This window comes from Phascolarctos cinereus, unplaced genomic scaffold (assembly GCF_003287225.1).
Source record: "Phascolarctos cinereus isolate Bilbo 61053 unplaced genomic scaffold, phaCin_HiC Scaffold_3;HRSCAF=262, whole genome shotgun sequence".
NCBI lineage: Eukaryota > Metazoa > Chordata > Mammalia > Diprotodontia > Phascolarctidae > Phascolarctos > Phascolarctos cinereus.
Window position 1 is genome coordinate 139,136,099 of NW_027555736.1, and position 22,996 is coordinate 139,159,094.

Sequence of the window (22,996 nt, forward strand, 5' to 3'; positions counted from 1 at the left end):
AGGACAGAGATGCATTACCTTTCTCACAGAAGTCTCTCCACATGGTAGGATCTTTTTTTTTCTTGGTTTGATACCAATTTGATATACTATGGTTTTGTTCCCAGTGCTTACTCCCTCCAGAAATTGTTTCAAAGTGTGTGTTATCCTTTTCATCAGAGAAGAAAAGTTTCCTCAGCAAAGAGAGAGGGGGTTGTAAGGAGGAGGGAGACAGACTTAAAGCTGTCTCTGTAGCAATAAGCAACTACTCACAGGTATCTAAAAGACTGGTAAATACCTCTCCATGATCAAGGAGGTCTGCCCACCCTAGTACTAAGAGAAACTAAGAATCAATACAGCTGTGTGTGTTGCTAATAGTAAGCGGTCCCTACACACAGTGACATCTCTGAGGTCAGTGAGCACATTCAATTGTCTATAGGAATGAGGGGATTCCACTAGAGGGTCTCTCAGCTTTAGATCTATGACCCCATGATGTCTTCCTCCATGCAGGCCTGGGCAAAGCTACTCTCTTCATTCAGCCAGCTGTCTGACTGGAAATGTGAACCTACAGTTCTATATGCGTGACATGCACGCACACCAAGAAAGGGATACAGATTAAAATGGCATGTTCCAGAATAACATTCCAAAGGTGACAGCCTAAGAGAGCAATTACAAGGACATTTTCTGAAGAGAGAGGTTCTGTCCTTTAACTGAGACACAGCTCTACCTGCTCACAGATCCTTTCTACCAGGGCAGATTAATAAAAGCCTAGCTCCAGAAGGAACTGTAATGCATAGAGGATGAGGGAAGCCAGTTCATGCCACTTTCAACTACTCCAGGAGGAGGGAGTGTTATCATGACTTGGCTGCTTCCCAAAGGCATCTTACAGGCACATCAGCCGCAGTCTTTTCTCGACCCCACAGGGCCCCAGACACCAGATTTCCCTTGCATCCAAGCACAGCTTCCTTTGCTTCATTTAGACCACAGCTAGGAGTGAAAGCCTGCCTGGGAGAAGTCAAGGGTGAGCTGCAGGAAGCTGCATTTACTACCCTGCCCAAGAATAAATCAGGTACTTTAAATAACAAGAAGTTAAAAATAAAACAGCAAGCTGTTAAAAATAAAAACTGCCAACACTACAATGAAGTAAAAGGTGAATAAGCACTTGGTTGTTCCAAAACCACAGACAAAAATACACAAAACACCTTAACCAGTAGCATACATAGCCCATAGATTTCTTCCCTGTTAAAAGCTCACTGGTGGATCAAATGGCTAGCTCTGCAGGCAGTTTAATGGAAAACTTACAAATAACCTAGCAGGTCTTTTTGGGGACAAAATGCCATTTTGAGGTGTTTGATGCTCAGTGAGACAGCATGGTGCACTGAGAAGAACACTGGCTTTGGAGTCTGAAGTTCTGGGTTCAAATCTTAATTCTGTCATCTATTACCTATATGCCCCTGAATATGAATAACCTCTTTCAGTCTTGGTTTCCTCATCTGTAAAATGAAATAGACTTGAAGGACTCTAAGATCCCTTTCAGCTCTGAAGCCTACCATATAATTCTGCACATAGGCAAGATACTGAATTTCGGTCCCCCAAGCAAAAATTTATAAGCCCTCCCCAAGCACTAGAAATTCTTTTTTCACCTACTCTAACTGGGAGGGAAAGAGGGTTTCCACTCATGTACCTTCAAGTCCTTTAGGATCTTGCTCAGATGGTTCCAATAGCATAAAAGAAGTAATACCACATATCTCCAAGTGCTGCTGCCTGTTTGACAACAATCTTATGTGGCCCATTGGTCTGAAACTTTGAGGAAGATCCAAAACTCAAGAAAAGTAATCCCACGCTACCCATACTCCTAGAATAAGATCTTTTAATACCTTTTTGGTCCTTCTCTGATAAGCGAAGGCAATGTCCTGCCTCTGTTCATTGCTGCGATTTGTCAAAATGTTGACGATGGTAACTTCATCCACCCCTGTAGAAACACAAGTTGGAACAGTTCACTGGTCAGTGTTCGTCGCATTGGTTTTCTCATCTAGAGAATTTCAAATTGAGCTTTTCTGATGAAAATGTCATTACTGTTTGGTTGCCTGAAACACCGAGACATCAATATTTGTTCCTTATCTTCCATGTACTTCCTTGTCCAATCTACACCCTTTTTATTCCCATCTTTTCTGATAGCCTCAAACCTCACATCTAAAGACACATTTTAATTACTCATGGGGAGAAACATTTTGCTCATAAATTGCTTTCTGGAATCAACAGTAGGAGGTGCATTTGTGAGGCTCTAGCAGTCGGACGGAACAAGAAAGATGCAGTGGCATTTTAAATGAAGATCCCCAAATTACCACTTAACAGTGAGATTAATAGAACAGTAGCTGCAAGCTGAATTAATGGAGACAATTATTTATATTTATTACAGGTTTATAGCTATACAAGCAGCTAGGTATAATTTCTATAATTATACAACTGTTATGACAAATGAGTCTTAGATTCGATATGGCAGTTGTATTTTAATAGCATAATTGATTATTAAAGTCACACTTAGTGAAGACTAAATTGTTTTGTGAGAGAAACAAATGTTCTACTGCTTTTAATCTTCAATAGGCAATTTTAATAATCAATTTTATAACTTTATTAAAAAAGAATAAGTGCTTTAATCTAAATTAAATCTAAATTGGGAGTTGTGAAGTGCCACGAAAATATTTTAGTACCTATTTTAATTGGAACATGTGTATTTACAAAGATAAGCAATGCCTCCTAGCATCTGAGAGCTTCCAATTTTCTATAATGAGAAATGCCACCAAGATACCATTAACTTTAAGAACACATGAGCTCAAGAATTCAGAAAGTAAAAGACCTCTCCTAACTGAATATGGGCTTGCTTCATAAAGAAGGAGGGAGGGGAGTGACAGGAATCTTTGCTATGATTTGCCCTGCCTGCCACGTAGTTGTAGAAACCACAGGTGAGTTGAAATGATGATGTCACATGGCACATACCTGTGTAAAACAAGGTCTAACTCAAAACAGTTTTCTCCAAAGGAAAACCAATGACACTTCTTTTCAAAAATAAAATAAATCCACGTCAGAATTTTATTGGTTTTGACCAAAGGCCATTTATTTCAAGAGTCATACAGTAAAGAGGAGGTACAATGTGATCTTTAAAATAAATTATAAAGTTCACAAGGAATAAAAATAGAATGAGCAAGGGAGTGTAAAAATGGCACAGTAACATTTCAAAGTTTCATAAAAGGATTCATCAGAACAATATATCACTGCATTGTTTTTATTGTAGTGTCTCAAATTAGCTCTTATTTTTCAAGTAGCCAGAACAAAGAGACTTTTAAAACTGCATCTCTGTCACTTCTCTACTCTTGGAGGAGTAGGGGGACTCTGGGTATAAAATGTTCTATGTGCTGTTGCACACTGTCACTGTGCGTTGGTTTTGCTTAGCTCTTTTTGCTTTGTTCAAAGAGAGATTTCAGGGAGGAGAGTTGGGGTTATAAAGTGAAATGCCTATAAGGGTAAAACTAAAAAGCATCAATAAGAATTGTTGGGGGTTTAAAAGAAATCCTATCATCTGCAAGGATGTTGTTATAGACTACTTCCTGGTGAGTATGGACAACTAAGTGTGCCTAAATTATAAAAGAAAGTTCACTGGACTAACAATTCCAGGTTGGATTTGCACTCGAACTCTTTAGTTCAGCTAAAACTTCTTCAAGGTGAAAAAGAGAAAAGGGTAGAGGGGGGAGCCTGAACTCATTGTTCCAACCCAGCCAGAGGACTGCCTACACATATGCCAAGCACATTCACTTATAAAGACAGCTACTCCACATCCCCCTAACCCCCCAGGAAGTAGAAGCAGGTAGTTCACACCCATGGCTAGCCAGGGGTAGGTCTTTGGAAACTAGAATATGAGAAAGTCACCAAGAGCCATTACTTAAGTCTCCTTCTGTAGACTGCACTTTCTACAACAGTCTGTCAGGAAAGAAGGGCAGCCTTTGCCTGAATCTCCCCAGCTGAGCAAGGAGGCCTAAAAGGAAGGATTCACAGCTGAACTAATTCTCCCAGTTGCAATCCATAGTAAGTAACATGCACTTCCCATTTTCAGAAATGGGTACTGGTCCACACCTTGCTTTTTCCTCTCTAGCTTCTCACTATTGATCAGTGGTCAGAATTCAATATCTCAGTGGGTCAACCTGCTAAAACACCATCCGAAGCTCAGTAGCAACAACTATAGCCTGAAATAATCCAAAAGCATTTCCCTAAATTATTTACCAAACAGCCTGCTGAGATGCAGCATCTGACACACTGGGCCAGTTTACAAAGGAACAATATGATCCATTACCAAAATGCTAATGTCCCTGACTACAAAGACAATTAAATAGAATCTATTTCTGCAAGTAGAAGCTCCCAGGGCACTTGGCCTTGCATCAGCTTTTTCTCAAGCATGTTCATTTTCTGCACGTTTTAAATTGAACTGGAATGAAAAAAAAAATGGAGTACCAGACTGTTAAGTCCGATTCATTTAGAGTAGAGACTCATTCTTTCATAAAAAGAGTGGAATATGCACATGGCTGCCTGTGCAACATAACCATCTTATCTTCAGTGACCTGCTGCTTCCTTTCCACTTGCCATCCATAATTTGTGAGGCAGCTTATTCCTGTGGAAAATTGTTCAGAACGGGTTGAAGTTGCAAGGGTCTTCTGGTGGCTCATCATTCCAGTCCGAAGACTCAGCTGAAGAATGCAAGACGGAACATACTTTCTTCCTGCAGATCATCATGTTCATTGTTGACAATGCTGAGAGAGGGCCAAGTTAATGGCGGATACTGGGAGGAGCTTCTACCCTGACATGGTCCCCAACCATCTAATTCCTAAAGTGCACAGAACTAGAAAATGTAAACTTAGAATCATCAAACTGTAGAGCCAGAATAAGAAGAATATGGCTTTACAGAGGGACAGAGATGTAGAGATGTTGAAGGCCAACTTGTCCAACGCTCATTTTACAGTGGAGAATGTTAAGGTCCAAAGAAGATAAGGGACAGGGCCACGGTCACATAAATTATCTAGTACAATGGGAAAAAAAACATTGCTTCAGGAGTCAGAGAACCTGGGTTTAAAGCCTTCCCCTAATGCCAGCAGTGTGATCTTAAGCAATTCATTTTATTTGTCTGTGCTTCTGTTTCATCTTCAGCAAATGATCAAGTTACTAGCTCAAATGAGGTAATATTTGAAAAGTGCTCAGCACAGTGCCTGGTACACAACAGGCAATTAATAAATATTCATTTCCTTCCTTCCTTCCTAGATGGCATTGGACATGTAGATCTGTTATGCTACAATCTATATGATAGAGCTTCGATTTCAAGGTAAGGTCTCTAACTTCAGATCCAGTCAGTGTTCTTCCTATTGTTACATGCTGACTCTAAAGCAGGGACAGCTGGTCAGGGAGGACAGAGTGCTGGGCTTAGAGAGTATAAGTCCAATCTCTGATACTTCTGAGCCAGGATTCATTCAGGCAAGTCACTTAACCACTACATACCTCAAGCAGTTCCCTGGGACTTATCTAACTAGGTCACAGCTAGGTTGCATCTATCTACGTCAAAGAATGTTATGACACTGGCAAAATCATGAATTGATACAACACTTTAATTTTCCCAACAACTGCGGCAACAGGTAGTGCATGTACTATTGTCCCCATTTAAGAGAAAAGAAACTGAGGCTCACATAAGTGAAGGGACTTGACCTTATGAAGTACTTTGACTTTTATTCCCTAACAACTCAAGTTTCAATTCAGAGGAATCTCTTCAGTTTTCAACCAGGCTCAGAATAGTAGCCTGTTGTACTAATATGTCATGGCTATTTCTGGAGTTTGTTAGAATTGAGGGAAGAGAAAGGAAAGACGGCAGAATGAATTCATATACATTCATTGGAAATTCAGAGCAACGCTTTTTGTGGTAGCAAAGAAAACAAGGTTGATGCCCATTGATGAAGGAATCACTGAACAAATATAAAATGCATGAATGTAACAACATACTAAATGAATTTGGAGATTTTGGAGAAGCATGGGAAGACATATGAACTGATATAGAGTGAAGTAAACAGAAGCAGAAAAACAATCCACACAATGACTACAACAATGTAAATGGAAAACAAGCTAGCAAATAAACAAAAACCCTTGAATGCTATGTAAATTGTAAAGACTGAACTTCTCCCCTAGAAGTGATGAAAAAATGTCCCTCCTTTTCTCCCCTCCCTCCCTTCTTTGCAGAGGTTGGGATTACAGGGTGTAGGATACTACATTACTGTCACACTCCACTGATATGTTGGTTAGTTTTGCTGAACTGTTTTTTTTTCTTTTTTTATTCTTTGTTACAAGGGATGGTCACTCAGAAAGAGAGGGACATGGATGTATTTTGAAATTAAGGTGATATAAAAACAAAAGATCTCAATAAAATTAATTTAAGAATATGCACACACATTAATTTCAAATCCATTTTTCATTTGGTTCTCATGGACATAAATTCTTAGTACAGACACATTTCAAGCAACTGTTTGAATTTTCTCTTCTTACTAGAAAGACACTTAGCAAAGGCACATGGAAAAAGATATGGCATTAAGATCGATGCAAATTTTGTGAGCCAAATATAATTTTTGAAATCTCTTTTGCAAAGTTGCTGTTCTTGCTTTTTTTTTTAATAGTTTGTTTTGTTTTTAGAATGCCTAAGAAGGTAAATACACACTTTATTTGCCATCTTAAAAGCAGAATATAGATGGAATTCTTAAAGGGTTTTTTTTCTCTTTGAACTGCCATATTCATGTGCCAACCAAGACAAAATTTCTAACTCAATACTGTCTTCCAGCGTTTCAAAAGCCTAGAACAAGATTCCCTTATACAATATTCTACCTTTCCCTTCTGTTGTGCCTACATGCTCCCCTTTACCTCCACCTTCCTTCAAGGCTCAGCCCAAGGGTCACCTCCTACACAATGCCTTGCTTGACCTTCTCAGCCATCACCATGACTCTCCAGCCACACTCCACCCTTAACCAGCCTCAGAATTTTTCAGCAGTAAAGATCTCGAGCTTAATTTTTTTTTTCACAACATAATGCCAATCCCACAAAATTAGCCTGCTGGTGTTTCCTGCTCAGCTCTGTGGATGGAAATCCCAAACCGGATCCTAGTCTGGCATTTTATGGAAAATTTGTTTCTATTTTCTATGGCAAACAACCAGCAGGCCATTCTGAACAGGATGCTGACTCACATCTCCCCAGATATAGTGACAATACAAAGAAAATGAATCTCCTTTATGCTCACTAAAGAGTCCAGGAAGCACTTGGCGGTGGGGGAGCGGCCTGGCCAACCGTCCGGTACCCAAAATCTCCCCTTATCTAGGTTACAGGACAATGATGGTTTCTGGTTAGATCTGTATCAGGAATTTGGAAAGGATAATCTTTACACCAAAATGAGTAAACGGTGGTCAAAAAATGTGGGGGGTGTATATGTCGATTTTGGGGGTGGGAGAGTTCCCTGCTTCTCTACAAAGGATATCTTTTGTAATTAAAATGTGCTAGTGCACGAAATGAGTAAACCAACTATCAATCAATCGGCAAGTATTTATTAAGCGTGTACCAGGAACTGAACTAAGCTCTGGACATACAAAGAAAATACAAAGACCGCCCCTTTCCTCAAGAGGCTTACGTTCTAAAGGCAAAGATGACATGTACATAAAAGGGTATGCACAAGACATGTACAGAATAGGCAGAAGGTAACTCCGGAAAGGTACTGGGGAGGAGTGGCATTTGAATTAGTCCTTGGGATTCTAAGCAGTAGAGGTGATAATGGAGAGCATTCTAAGTATGGGGAGTAGCCAGTACAAGGCACTGTAAGGGAAACGAAGGTACCATGTGAAGAACAGAAAATCATCATGGTTGAACTGTGAAATGGAGTGATGTGTAAGAAGACTGAACAGAAAGGAGGAGCCAAAAACTCCTGCCCAGCATGAGTTTATATTTGATCTGGGCAAGGCCCTTAATCTTTTAGTGCTCTAGGCAACTCTAAGACTATAAGCTTCCAAAACGGTGCTGACCAACATTGGTAGAGGGATTTTTTTTCTCCTCCAGGAGCTTTTTATATCAGTGAAGTCACAGGTCCAGTCAAGAAATGGGATATTACCTATGGGTTGCGGTAATAGGGACCCACTGGAGCAGGCCTAAGTAACCTGTGGCTCTCAGGCAGATTACTGCTTATTGTGGAGGATTTCAGGTGGCCCACGAAAAATGTAGAGGAACACATACTTTGTATGTAGAGGAAATCCTTTGGAGTGCTGAAAGCACCTGAAAGCCATAAGCTGCCAGCCAAAGGATATACAGGCCTGTGCTGATCAGTCAGATTCTACACTTCAGAAAACTCATTTTGGCAGCAGGGAAGGATTTGAGGCAGTAAGACCAATTATGCTTTTCCTCTTGGAAAACAACTGAAAATTCTTTCAGTCTAATGGAAATTAAAGCATGAAGCTATATAATGACAATCATCAAGAAATTAAGAGGTCAGAGTTGAGTGGCAGAGATGAGAGTGATTCATAATTTTATTTACAACTTAGAGTGAGCAAGGTCTGTTCTTCCCTAAAGAAGACTGCTGTGACCAGGACAAGTGGTATTCATCTGAAAATCAGGCAATTTATTTATTATCTATATCATGTGAATTTAGGGAGGATTGCAAGGCCATATTTGCCCCCATCCTCAATACTATCCTTATTGGTCTACTATGGTATCATCTTCTCAACCCACTCGGCCTGAAATTCCCATTCAGAATCATGTCAGCAGATTAGACAAAGTTGGGTAACTGTCTCCCAAAGTCAATTGTTAAAACATTTCTGTTACCTGGGAGAGGAAGAAAGAAGGCTTCTAGCCTTTTCCCAGATGAATACACTATTATTATCAGATTAGCAAGGCCAGGTGATACTTTGAAAAATATACATCAAACAAGTAACATAGCAGGGAGGTCCCCAAAGAGCAGGTTGAAGAAGGCAAAATCTAGGAGATGGTTGACAGCGTTAAGGGACTTCATGGGGTAGTTTGGCTTGAAAGGCTTCTGTTTTACCCATATTACTTAATTTGACACCCTAAAACAGCCCCAGGAGGCAGATGCTATAGGTATCTTTATTTCTATTTTTATAGATAAGGAAGCTAAGGCTAAATGCCCATACATAATCCCGAAGCTATGAAATGTTGTAGGCAGGATTTGAACACAGTTCTTTCCTTACATCCTGTCCAAGTCTTTACCCACAATGCCATGCTGTTTCTAAACATACTGTTAAAGCTCCTAGGAGACCATAAAGCACAACAGTAACTTGATGTTCACTCATAAATCAAAATAAATAAAATGGCAAAAGTGATTGAGGCCAGAAATAGGGTACATGCACCACTTATTCTGACAAATCTAAGCCCCAGATTTAAGAGGAAATCAAAATTTTAAATGGTGAAAGAGGAATCAACACACACCTTCCTAATTCAGATTTGTCTCTTAATTGGCAATGAGGAGGCTGTTTCCTGTGGCCCCATCAACTAGGACAACAAATAATGGCCACCTTACCTGGGAGGTGCTACCATTGGAATTTCAGATGTGAAAAAAAGAAAAAAGTTTACCAAGCAGTCTAGCAAAGAATGAAGGGGGAAAGAAGGATGTTAAAACTGAAACCTACAACTAAAAAGGCACTCTGGATTCCCTTACCCATCCACGTTAGCACACTTGGCCCAGTGTTTTGGCATTCAGGACTGTCACGTAGACAATGAATACAATCAAGAAAGAAATCTGTACTCCTAGTGCAAAGGTGGCCATGATTCATGGTTTGCTTCTCTTGCTCCTGGCGTTAATGTAAGATGAGAACTCTAAAGTAACCATAATACAATGGGGCATGTTCTCAGCAACTGGGCTCCAACCCACTCCCTTCCATTAGCAGTGCCATTTGAGAGGGAGACTGTCCTTGTTAAAGCTCTAGGCTTCAAGCCAATGGGCGGAAAGGGACTTTTCTTGTTGACATTCTCAACAAAGCCTGGTTCCTTTTTTCAGAAAGATCGGTGCCTGCTCTTCCCAGAGTATACATACCATCAATGGGAAATAATGTCACATCAAGTTATGCCTTTCTTCTGGCTTAGTTATTATTATTATTATCCATTCAAAAAACAGTATTCCAAACCACTCTGCTCAGTTTGAAGTAGCTCCAGGTCCAGATACTGTGCCAACAATATGTGTAATAACTTCCTTTAGGTTGAGAGTGAGTTTTGGTCATTTAGAGTATTGCTTTGATTGGTTCCATTTTTAAAGTACTCACAAAAAGAAAAAGAAAAAAAAACACAAGATAAGCACAGAAACTCACTGCAGTTATTCTATACTCATGCTCATAAAGAACATCGGCTGATTTTTGCATCCTTTCCGGAGAGCACAAATCCTGCTAAAATCAAAACTGGCAATAATAGGACCACTCATTATCCTAGCATTCCAGAAAGAAACGAAAGCTGTACTCATTTATTGGCACTTAAAGTAACTCCGGGGTTGTGTTGCTGCTAATTACAATCTATTTTGTGTAGTCTAGATTCATCCTTTACTCATTTAGCTGACTTTCCTTTCTAGTTTTTTCGACCCATATGGTAAACCATCCACAGCTGTGTTGTATCCTGCATAGCATATATTTAACCCCAGGCCAATTTAGACCATGAAACTCCTACAGCTTTAAGCCTAAGGAGCCTCTTGTTAATTAGACAATAATAATACTTTTGCAAGGCTTTACTCAATTTCTAAGTAGATAAATTAAGGCTAGGAGCAGTACAGTTTATCTAAAGGAGAGAACATATGCATTACTATTAGCTTTTCCAATAAAGCTGTTTTAAGTACCATAAACATAAAAAAAAAAAAGGAGGACCCCCAAGTGGAAACCAAACAGCAAAGACTGAATTCCTTTCAACAACAACAACAAAAAAAGAGTTCAACTCTCTGAGGGGGCCACTGAGATTCAGGTTCTGTCTTCAATGGCTGCCCAACCTGCTTCAACACCAACACAGGTGCATTTAGTTACCTAATCTCACCTGCAAGCTCCAAGCCATTCATTCTCCAGGTCTGGTTTGCCTCTAGGCAATCCACAATTAAAGAGGTAAAAGGATCAACCACAATCATCTCCTAATTAAGTATTAATTATTCAAATCTCAGTCTCTTCTAAATAGGTAAAGGAGGTGAAGGAGTCCAGGGCTAATAGTTTATAAAGGGTAGAAGAAATAGGCAGTATGGTGTTAAGTGGCTGCTTTTCAACTCAAAAGATACAGCTACCTTTAGCACAGCAGCATCCTTTCTGAGGGTGAAGAAAAATCACCCCATTCTGGAATTTAGAATAGGAGCTTTTAGTTTGAATGGGAAAGGATATCCTCTAAGTTTTCATTAAACAATTCAGAAGATATCAGTTGGGTCCCTAGTGCTTCTAAGATGAAATGGGAATTCTTCAACCTTGCATCCTTGAGGCCTAGAACACACTCCCTCCTCACTGGTCCTTCAAGAACTATTATATTCAAAAAAAAAAAAAAGAATTCTTATATTCCTTCAAGAGTCAACTACAGGACTGTCAACTTGGACAGTTTCACCAGCTATATAATCAGTCATGCATTCCCTTCTCCTGATCATTCTATCTCTCCTTCTTCTTCCCCCAGGGGCAGCTAGCTGGCGCAGGGGACAGAGGACCGGCTCTGAAGTCAGGAGGACCTGAGTTCAAATCCAGCCTCAAACCAAACACTTGACACTTACCAGCTGTGTAACCCTGGGCAAATCACTTAACCCCAATTGCCTTTTTTAAAAAAAAGAAGAGGAAGACCTGAGTTCAAATTCACCTCTAGACACTAGCTGTGATGCTTTGGGCAAGTGGCTTAATCTGTTTATTTCAGTTTCTTCATCAATAATATGGGAATAAGAATAGTATCTACCTCCATTATTGTGCAGATGAAATGAGATAATATTTGTAAAGAGCTGTACAAACCTGTAATTATTGTTGTTATTATGTTGGATGCTACCAGAAGACCAGATAGTATGCCATGTCCCCATGCCAAAGTGCCTAGTTTCCTAGAATTGGGAGGAGGGGAGGAATAACGGGAGGAATAAGCAAGTAAAAGGGTGGAATCTGTTCCCAGACAGACTTATAGGAAAAGTTTTCTGAAAAAGGTAAGATTTGAATCTAATCATTTTTCAAATTGGTTATATAGGAGGGTACATACAAGGAAAAGGAATGGAGATGAGTGTTGGAAAGAGAAACTGAAAAGCTTTTTAAGATGATGAGCTAATGACTTTAAGAAGAAACTTCAGAATTAATACTTTTGGACATCTGTGGCTTGCATTTAGAACTATTGTTTGACAAACACCAAAAGACATTTCTGGGCTGCTTAGGATCATATTGCATTGTGTATTAAGAGTTTGGGGGTTTTACTGTTCAGAACTATGATTTTATCAACGCAGGGAATTTTCAGCATGGAAGCTCCCACCACCAGAGGTAGATCGGCAGCTGTTCTGTTACTTATAGTCTTAGAGAATTGCTTGGAGCACTGGGAGGGGTTAGTGCTTTATGCAGGGTCACACAACCAGTATGAGTAAGAGGCAGGACTGGACCTGGTTATCGACTATGCCAGCTTGCCTCTACTGAGAATATCACAGATTGTTTTTACGTGTAATTGGGGGGAAAATAAAATATTATTATTTTAAAAGAGTATTGTGACTAATATGGAAATATGTTTTACATGACTGCACATATTATTACCTATATCAAATTGCTTACCATTTGAAGAAGAGGGGAGGGGAGAAAGCAAGGAAGAAAAATTTAGAACTCAAAATTTTGTAAAAATAAATGCTAAAAATTGCCTTTACACGTAATTGAAAAAAATAAAGACAAACAGATAAAAAAAGATATTATAGCCTCTCTTGGGAGAGATACAAGGGTAAAATCTATTCTATATAAAAGTAACAATGAAAGATCAATAAAAATCTATTTTTTTAAAAGAAGAATATTACATACACTTAGTTAACAAAATTTTCTAGTCTTAATCATGTGAAAATCTGAAACTTCGCAAAATGTTCATTCTAGCTTTAGACTGGCTATATTTCTCACAGGAAAAAAAAAAACTAAACAAGTTATTGTGAGACTCCAAGTAGGTCTCTTTAACTTTATAAACATGTTACACTTAAAAGTCTTTCCTCCAAGCATTTTTTTTTGTTATTATATAGCACCTGTGGCTTTCCATGAGGTAGTTTTCCTAAGAGTATCACTGACATCATCTGACTTCATCATGGATGAAGTAAATCACAGAAGAGAGGAGTGTTTCACTTTGTGCTCTGCTTAGGCACTTAATCCATTTAATTTGGAGGAACCTATAGGTTCTCCCTTCTACCAAATTAAAAATATCCTAATTTAGGGTAGGGACTATGTCTTATTTACTTTCCCCACCCTTGAATAGTAGGGGTGTATTTTTTTTTCTTTCTGCAACACACTTATGATTTCATCCATGTAGGGAGTTCCTAGTGATGACTACTTGGTAAGCATGTTAGAGATTATTTTCATGGATGGATTGGAATGGATGGCCACTGAGGTCTCTTCCATTCTCAAGTTTTTGATTCTGTGAACTCCCTCTACCAAGGCAGGTTAGGAACTGCTCTGAAACACACTCTTACAGAGCTGCCTAGGACACTGAGAGATTACATGAGTCACTCAGCCAAAAGTGCAACAGATATAAGTCCAAGGCCAACTCTATCCACTACACCACCTTGCCTCTCAGACTGCATATAGTGGATGCTTAATGTTCTTGGATGAACAGGACATTTTATAAGAAAGTTGATTTTGCAGGCTAATGTTTTAAAAAACAATTCCTTTCTACAAAGCACTGCAGCCCCTAACTAGAAGCCGCCAAAAGCTCTGCTGGCTAAATCTTCAAGAGAAGGCAGTGCCTGAAGCTAAATTTGAGAAGTTTCAACCAGCCACACCATCATCACCAAAAGATTCTTAGGCTTAGATTTCTCACTGCTGAAGGTTCTTTCCAATTACAAAAAGCAGGTAGGAAATGGCAGCTGCTTTGGAATAAGCCTGAAGTTCTCAGTCCAGACTTCCTATGAAGGAAGAACCTTTGACTACTTCCTGTTAATTCAGAGTGGGTAGGAAAAGGTACCATGAGAATTTCTGTGCTGACGAGGGTGGTTTCATGGAATCTTCACATTCCAATGCACTAAAAGGTTTCTCATGCAGGGATAAAAGGAGGCTTTGTTCCAGGCTTACTGAAAGCTGTATGTCTTTTGGATGAGTTAACTGTTAGACGCTGAGCATGTTTCTGCAATGGCATGTTGGCAAACCACAGGGCTCCAGGCACACCCAGGTCCTAGAGTGGGGTGGGGAGGGGGCTGGGTGTACAGTTTCAGGAAAGCAGGCCACACCCTTTCTTTGTTTCTCACAGAATGAGAACTAGCCGTTAGGAGAGTTATGAGACAAGCCTTCTGGAATCCAGTTCAATTTCCTCATCAGTGTCTAAGGGCACATGCCTTGCCCAAACTTACATGAGCAAGATGAGGGGTGGTGGGGTGAGAGAGGGGGGCGATGTTTTAAAGCATCAAAAATTAGAAACTTAAAGCCTCCTTTAAGCAACTTTTGGCAGCTCATTTAGACAGCTAAGCAATGCAGGGCATAGAGTGCTGGATTTGGAGTAAAAAAGACCAGAGTTAGAATCCTGTCTCAAAAACTTACCAAAAATTATGATCCTGAATAAATCACTACCCCTCTTTCATCGTTAGTTTGTAAAATGTTTCCTCATGTGTCACTTGAGGAGCTGGACTTGATTTACGACCCTATGAATTTATTATTATCTTAAGCAGAGAGAGCCCCACTCCCACCCCAAATCAGCAGAGTAACAGGACATCATTTTGAGAAGAGGGTCAGTGCCTACAGGGATAATACAAAAAGTGAAAGGTTAGAGATTCTCTGGATAAGCCGGACTTTCTCAGTACCCACAGTACCCTCGAAGCTGGAAGAAGCTCCCCTGAAGGAGGGGGTCGAGGCCAGCCATCTCTTCATTTCCCACTACTACAATCCTGTGGACTTCTTGTACCTCCCACTCTCCTCCCCTACCCTTTTCAGCTTCTCTTTGTGTATTGTTTTCCTCTATTTGACTGTAAGCTTCTGGAGGGCAGGGCTGTCTATCTTTTTCATACTTGTATTCCCAGTACTTGGCACAATGCCTGGAACACAAGAGGTACTTAATAAATGTCTATCGACTGACAATATGGTTGGAGGGCCTTGCCTGAAGGTTAAGACTCCATCAAATGAAGTCAAAGAAAAAACATTTATGGTGATCATCATCATCACTCCTGTCAAAAATTTTGAGACGGAAGACCTGACCATTTGTGGGGATGGGTAACTTTACTTTCTCATTCCTCACAGGGTGATGTCTAAAGCACACTGAAACCTCAAAGGGGGTAGCAGCAGGGTTAGGGTTATTAATATTGAACTACATTTCACAACAGGCGGAGGATTTTGTTAGGAATCAGAAGACTTGGGGGAATGCCAAAGAGTCATGCTTCATTTCGTGATGTTGAAACATCTCCTTGCCTAATTATCAAGTACTGTGGCAGACACCAGTAGAAACACTTGTAAATCATCTGTTAATATTTGGTTTTATTTCAAAAAGAAGGTTTACAGGCCTCATGGTCCTCTCTTAATAATCCCAGATCTCTAGGAAATCTCCTGACAGCTCTTCCTGCTTTAGGGACCAAAGGCAAATGAGTGACATTCCTGGTTTCCTTCATTCAAGTTAAAATCTGCCTGGATTTTTCCATTATTAAATCACCAAAGAACATACAAGAGAAAAGATTTTCCAGGCATTCCTTACTTCATTTTATTATAAATTTTCATATGCAATCTTAAATGTTTTACAAATCAACAATTTAAAAATAAATGCTTATTCCAAGAAGATTTGTGATTTAAAGCCAGAAGTGTCCTCAAAGGTCATTATGTCCGATTCCTCCATAAAACTGAGGCACAGAAAGGTTAAATGACTTGCTCAGGGTCACACAACTAGCAAATGTCTAAGATGAGATTTGAACTCAGGTCCTACTGATTCAAGTGCCTTATCCATTATGCTCTGCTTCCTCTCATAGAAATGTGATTAGATTCAAAATAAGCAAGGTCTTTATCATTCTGGGATCCATGATTTCCTCTGTACAAGTAATTTCTCCTCTGATGTAGATCATCAGCTCTTCTCTTCCCTTACCCTTCCTCAAATGTTTTCATAGGCTGCCTAACAAGCTGATATAACTAAAATAAAATTTCCTCATTTATGTCACAGCCCAAGTTCTGGTGATAGCTCTCTTCAAATTATCTATACTGGTGCCCCAATCCATCACCAAGCTCATATTTTCTATTCTACCAGGATGCCATTTTTTGGTCCCTTTTCACCATCCTTTCTAAAAAGAAAAGGGGGGAAAAAAGGTAATAATCTGTTTCTACTAAATGTAAATCCGATGGCAAACCCAAAAGTCAGGAAGTGACTGGAATGCAAAAGCAGTTATGATTAGATTAGATATTATATAGATCTAGATATTACATATATAATATTAGATATTAGATATTATTATGATTAGATGGGGTCTGACAAGGAGATGGAAATATGTCTTACCTTTGGTCTTGATGGCTGCCTCAATGTTTATAGCATCCCTCTCGGCATCAAAGTTGTTATAAGCCTTGACGGAGCCATACGCACTTGCTGGTGTAGAATGCTGAAATTTTAAAATATTAAAAATTAGAAATCTGGCATCATGAACAACTAAAAAGTCTTTTTATCCAGACCTGTGATTTCAGCCTATGTGGGCAATCTCTGGTGTGGGAACTTGTACAGATCAGCTGCTCTTCTGTAACTTAAGGCCTCAGAGAAAAGCTTTAAGTGACTTGCCCAAGGTCACAAAGGCAGTATGTATCAGAGGCAGGCCTTGAACCCAAGTCCCCATGACTCTAGGGCTAATCCTCTATCTACTATGCCACACTCACTCTCAAAACAGCCACCAAACATATATTAAAATGTTAACAGCCAACTAAAACAAAAATAACTAGGTTTTGCCTGTTATTCAATGAAGCAAACCTAGACTTTATTCTTCAAAAGATTTATTGAGTATAAAACATTTAATTTTGAAAAATTAATTTTTTATTGTTCTAGGGAAACTGTAAGTAGAAGGGACAGAGAAATGAAAACTCAAAACACCCAAACTGTAAATAAGAACTGTGCAAAACAGTGAAGAGAAGTAAGATAACCTGAACTTCCCCAAACAAATCAAAAGTCCTAGCTGGATCAACCTAGGGCAGGCACAGTGAATGGAGACAGGTTCTATATCACTGAGATCACAATTGTAAAAGAAAATGCAGCAATCCTAAGTGGTTTATCTCTGGTCATCTAGACAACTGAGTACGGGTGTATTCCTCAACAACAAAGAATTGGCTTGGGCCACCAATGTAGCATCACAACGTGTAGCAATACCGTCCACATCCTCTTTATGCCTTACTGCGGTCTTTGCCAAAGTTTTTCTCCTCTTCCTTCTTACCCAGACTCCTTTAGGCCTTCTCTGGACAGCACTCAGCTTCTCCTATGGCCTTTTTCTTTTATACTTTTCCTATCCCACTGTTTTAAAATGCCTTGTAGTCTTTTTTTTTCCACCTGAGGTGAATCCATATCCTCTTTCTCTCTCCATCACTTCATCCCCACCCTAGCTGGAAGTCAGAGGAAGAAGATGGCCAGACCTGTTCACCTGTTCTCTTCTGAGATCCTGAATTAATCTTTACCACTACCCCACTTTTGGACAAGTGAAAAATCAGCATAGTTTACTTCGAGAAGATAGAAATTTTTTCCTACTTTACTTCAACTATCCCCACCCTTAGTTCCCCCAGTGAGCAAATTCCATAGCAATTACTCACACTGTGGTAATGTTGCCTTGGCCCCTTTGGGTGTAGAATCAGGCGATCTAAGTGTTCTGACTTAATTCTCTGTCTACATAGTTGACATAACCAAACCACCCACACCACCTGTGGAGAATTATCCCCATATGATATTGAGATAAGATACCATTTTTCACACTTACCAAGATGACAGGGATAGTGACTAGACTTAAGGTCTCATGGAAATAAAGAACTCCCAGGGGAGGAAACCTCTGCAACTTATCATCCGGGAGAACTGCCTGGAGCACTGAGAAGTTAAGTGACTTGCTCAAGGTCACACAGCAGAACTTCTTGAACTCAGAACTTCCTGGCTTTAAAGCCAGCTCTTTATCTATTATAGCTACTACTTCTCAATTCCCAGAACAGAAGGAAAAGCATATTTTGATCTCAGCAAGAATATGTGTAATTATGTAATTATATATATATATATGAGATATTTGTATAATTTGGGGCCAGAATATATGTAAATTATATAATTATGTATATATATAATATTTGTGTAATTTGGAGCCAGATTATAATTATTAGGAAATAATTATAACTCTTAAAAATCACAAATGAATTTCCAAGGCACCAACCACTCTATTTTGCTTTGAGGTTCCAGTAAGGGCCATTTGATATATTCCTCATTTGGCGGAAATTGAAGTATTTATCCCACGTTGAAGACTAAGCGCTATTTTGAAGCTGTGCTTCCTTAGCACCTCCACTAAAATCTTACCATTCTGCCTCATTATCACCCTGGGTCTTGCATTTAATGCCAGTTGAGTGCAAGCTGCATCAGGCCCTACCAAACTGGAAAGACTTTCAGCACAGGCCTAGTGAGGCAGCTGAGTGAAGTTCAAAGAGGCTGATTACTAGGATGGTAAATGTTTCAGCCTCATTAACTCTCTAAGAATACCTAGTAAGTCATAGAAGTGTTTCAATCCATGTCAGTGAAAGGAGTACGGACTCCTACAAAATCCTGGATCCCTGAAGTAGTAAAGAATTTCCCCAACTATGTTTGCTACACAGAGGAAGACAAGAATGCTAAAGGAAAATGTTTTTTTCCTAAATGTTACCAAAATCATCACTTATTTCTATTTGCAAAGACCATCAGAATCTAGAGTTGGGTTGTATCTCACAGGGTTTATTTTTCCAGATTGTGCATGTTCTTTTCCAAAAATAACAGTTAAGTGGAAAGGCTTTTATCAAAACACTATACTGAAACAAGAAAAAAACGACAAAGGCAACTGTCCATAAAACCCCAGAGGCAGGGGGAATTAGGGACTTACATTTACCTCAATTAGTTTTTTGGTTTTGTTTTTTTGCTTTTTTTTTTTGAGGAAAGGGAGGAGAAAGCATCTTTGTTTTTGCTTCAGGCTTCCAATTAACTGCTTTATTTTCCATTTTGTCCTTCACATACAAGAGGTATACCTTCCAGGAGGAGCATGGGGCAGTGGAAAGTGTGCTATGTCTGGAGTTAAGGACTTGGGCTCACATCCTTGCCCAACCACTTCCTACCTCTACAGCAGGGATAAATCACTCAATTCCTCTGAGCCTTTGCTACTTTCATCAATAAAATGAGGGGATTGAAATAGATGACCTCTGAAGTCTCACTTAGCTCTAATCTTCGAGCCTCTGAGTATGAATGTGTGTATGTGTAAACAGACACATCAAAATACCTTATCATAAGTGTGTGGATTTCCACATCAAGGAATGTATCACAAATCATAATGAATGAACTGAAAAACTGTAAGAAATCCATATTTTTAACAATCTTGGCAAGAAATAGTTCACATTTACTTAGCATTTTAAGGTGTGCAAAGCAATTTCCTCATAATAACAATCCTAAGAGGTCAGTAGAACGCGAGGATTATCACCATTTTACATAAGAGAAAACTGAGGCTTTACAGGTGAAATGACTTGGGTCATATGACTACTGCCTGCTAGCAACAGGATTCAAACCTAGGTCTTCTAGCTGCAAGTCCAGAGTTCTTTCTGCTACACACTGCCCTGCACCTTTAAATTAATCAGTTAGGCAGAAATGCTCATTATTTAACCTGTGCATACTTATCTGGAGTTGTGTTGTCAACTACAGAGGAAGACAAGAATGCTAAAGGAAAATTTTTTTTGCAAAGACCATCAGAATCTAGAATTGGGTTGTATCTCACAGGGTATTTTTTTTTTATTGTTCTAGGGAAGCTGTAGGCAGAGGGGATAGAGAAATGAAAACTCAAAACACCCAAACTGTAAATAAGAACTGTGCAAAACAGTGAAGGGAAGTAAGATAACCTGAACTTCCCTGAACAAATCAAAAGTCCTAGCTGGATCAACCTAGGGCAGGCACAGTGAATGGAGACAGGTCAGACTGTAAAAGAGACTGTAAAAGAAAATGCAACAATCCTAAGTGGCTTATCTCTGGTCATCTAGACAACTGAGTGCGGGTGTATTCCTCAACAACAAAGAATTGACTCGGGCCACGAATGTAGCACCAAAGTGTAGCGATACCGTCCACATCCTCTTTATGCCTTACCTGCACCTTGTGTTGTCAATAGGAAAAGTAACTTCCTGTAAAAATAGGCTGCAAGTGAAACAAGGACACAAGATTTCTATTCCTTAGAAGTTCCACATCATCTAGGGTAACTGAGAGGGTGTAGTGCAAGCAACACTGATTTTGGAGTCAGAGATCTGGATTAAAATCTCTGCCATTTACTTTCCTGGGTAACTTTGAACAAGTCATCTGATCTCTCTAGACCTCAGTTGTTTCATCTGTAAAAGGAGGGCACTACACTAAAGGACTTCTAAGATCCTGTCCATTTCTAAGTTCGTTACTCTAATTTGAGGGATTCATCTATAGACAGGGATGAAACAATTGGAGAAGGGATAAGGCATATAGGCATATGTGTATACTTATAGGTGTGTGGATATATGTACCTATATACATATGTATGCATGGGCATGTATATATACACACGTGCATGTAAGCATACGTGTGTGTGTGTGTATATATATATGTATGTATATATATATAATATATATACACACACACACATCTGTGTGTGTGAATTATTAGCTTTTGGACTCAGGTGCCAACTCTTATCTAGTTGGGCAAGATAAGGGTAAAGATGATTATATCAGTTAAGAGCAGACTCCAGAAATCCAGGGATAGGATGGGCAGGATTGAGCAAGTATCTATAAATTACAACAAAGAGGCTGAGAACTATTTTTTTCCAACAAAACAAATATCCAACTCATCTGGAAAACAACTTGAAATCATACAAGAAAATGTACTGAAGTGTTCATGTCCTTTGGCTCAGAGATCAAACTATTGGGTTTCTAAAAGCATGATTTGTGATAGCAAATAGCTAGAAACAAACTACATAGGCAATGACTAGGGAATAGAATAGCTGAACAAACTGTGGCATGTTAAAGTGGCAGAATATTACTGTGCCATACAGAATCACAAATAGGAAGAATTTAGTGAAACCTGGCAAGCATTGTTTGCTTTCCTTTTATCAGGAACTTAATCATCAACAGACTCAAATGTTTCAATCTACAACATAAGCAAGAATAAGAGGCTTGCAGAGGCTATCATGAACGTTTGTCAGTCACAGTTTGTTTTTTTAAAAAGAACACCTAATGTTAGATGTAACAGGGCAGTCACAAAACAGCTCCATTTTTTTTTATATTTCCTTATGTAACCTGTTTATTTTCTTCTGTGCCTTTTTCAAAAGTTTCATTGATGCTCTTTTTTTTTTCTTATACCACTCCTACTCCAAGAAGGAGGCCATCTTTTTAATGAATACATATAATCCAGAAAACTAAATCTTCCCACTGGCCATATCTGAAAAGACGTACACCATTCTGCATCCTGAGTCTATTACCTCGAGGTCTGTTGTAAGAGATGGGAAGGAAGGAAGCAGAGCCAAAAGAACAACATGAACTATAAGAGTAGCAATGTAAATGAAAACAAACTTAAGGTCAAATGCAACAAAAAATGTCACTAATGAATTATCAAGTTCAAGTACATCTTTCCCTTCTATGAACAAATTGTGGAAGACTAAGTAAAGTAGAAAATGTGTACCCCTTTTTTTTTTGCCTGGAAACAAATATAATTGGGTTTTTTTTTATTGTATTTTAGACTCAAACACCAGAACACAAACACAGAATAGAGTACTCTTTTTTTTTTTAAAGATGGTTTTGCTTAACTGTTTTCAGGAAGGTATATGGTGGGGGGGGAGTGTGTCGAAGGATATGTCCACTTTGTCAAAAACAAACAAATAAATAAAAGTCTGAATACACCACACAATCTGTAACAAACATTAATCTTAACCAATGCCAAATAATGTTCTTTTTTTAAGTAATCACAAAAAGTATAAAATGGTCTGCTCAATTTTTTAAAAATATGTTTTAATGCGTCTTGTCTTTATATCACAATCATTTCTGGACCCCATCCCTCCCTATTGATGGCTTTCCTACATTAAAGAAAAACAGTTAAGGAAAACCACCAAAAACAGTGACTAATCTCTTGTAATATACTTGACATTCTGTCCTGCTAGTTCTCCACTTCTCTACAATTAGAAGAAAGTATTTTTCATTGTCTATCCTCTGGGACCATAACTGGTTTTGCAATTACTCAGAATTCAGCATTCTTTTAGTAATCCTTATTTAACATTGTTGTGATTGTTGTATATATTGTTATTATTTAACTGTTTATCTAACAACGTATCAGTTCATACAAATTTTCCCCATGATCCTCTGAATTCTTATTTGTTACTGCACAATAATGTTCTCTTATATTCACATACTCTAAGTTGTTCAGCCATTCCCCAATCAATAGGCATCCATTTTGTTTCTCTAGTTCTTCACATCCACAAAAAATACAGATTTTGCATTATGTGGGACCTTTCTATTTATTATCTCTTTAGGCCACATAACCAGTAGTGAGATTGCTGAATCAAACGTTAAACAATTCTGTCACTTTTCTTGGATAACTCTAAGTTACTTCCCCAAAATTTGGACCAATTTACAGCTCCCCATGAACAGTGTGTATT

At 38.9% G+C, this 22,996-nt stretch overlaps 1 protein-coding gene across 1 annotated transcript in view; it reads right to left on the reverse strand.

Annotated features, from left to right (window-relative positions):
* The window catches only part of ANXA2 (annexin A2), a 55,323-nt gene that overhangs the window by 17,576 nt on the left and 14,751 nt on the right, over positions 1 to 22,996 (reverse strand). Inside the window, exons 3-4 of the mRNA XM_020968659.2 lie at positions 16,657 to 16,756; positions 1,854 to 1,948 (exon numbers count right to left, since the gene is read on the reverse strand). Of these exons, the coding sequence (XP_020824318.1) occupies positions 1,854 to 1,948; positions 16,657 to 16,756 (195 nt within the window). The remainder of the gene's footprint in view (positions 1 to 1,853; positions 1,949 to 16,656; positions 16,757 to 22,996) is intronic.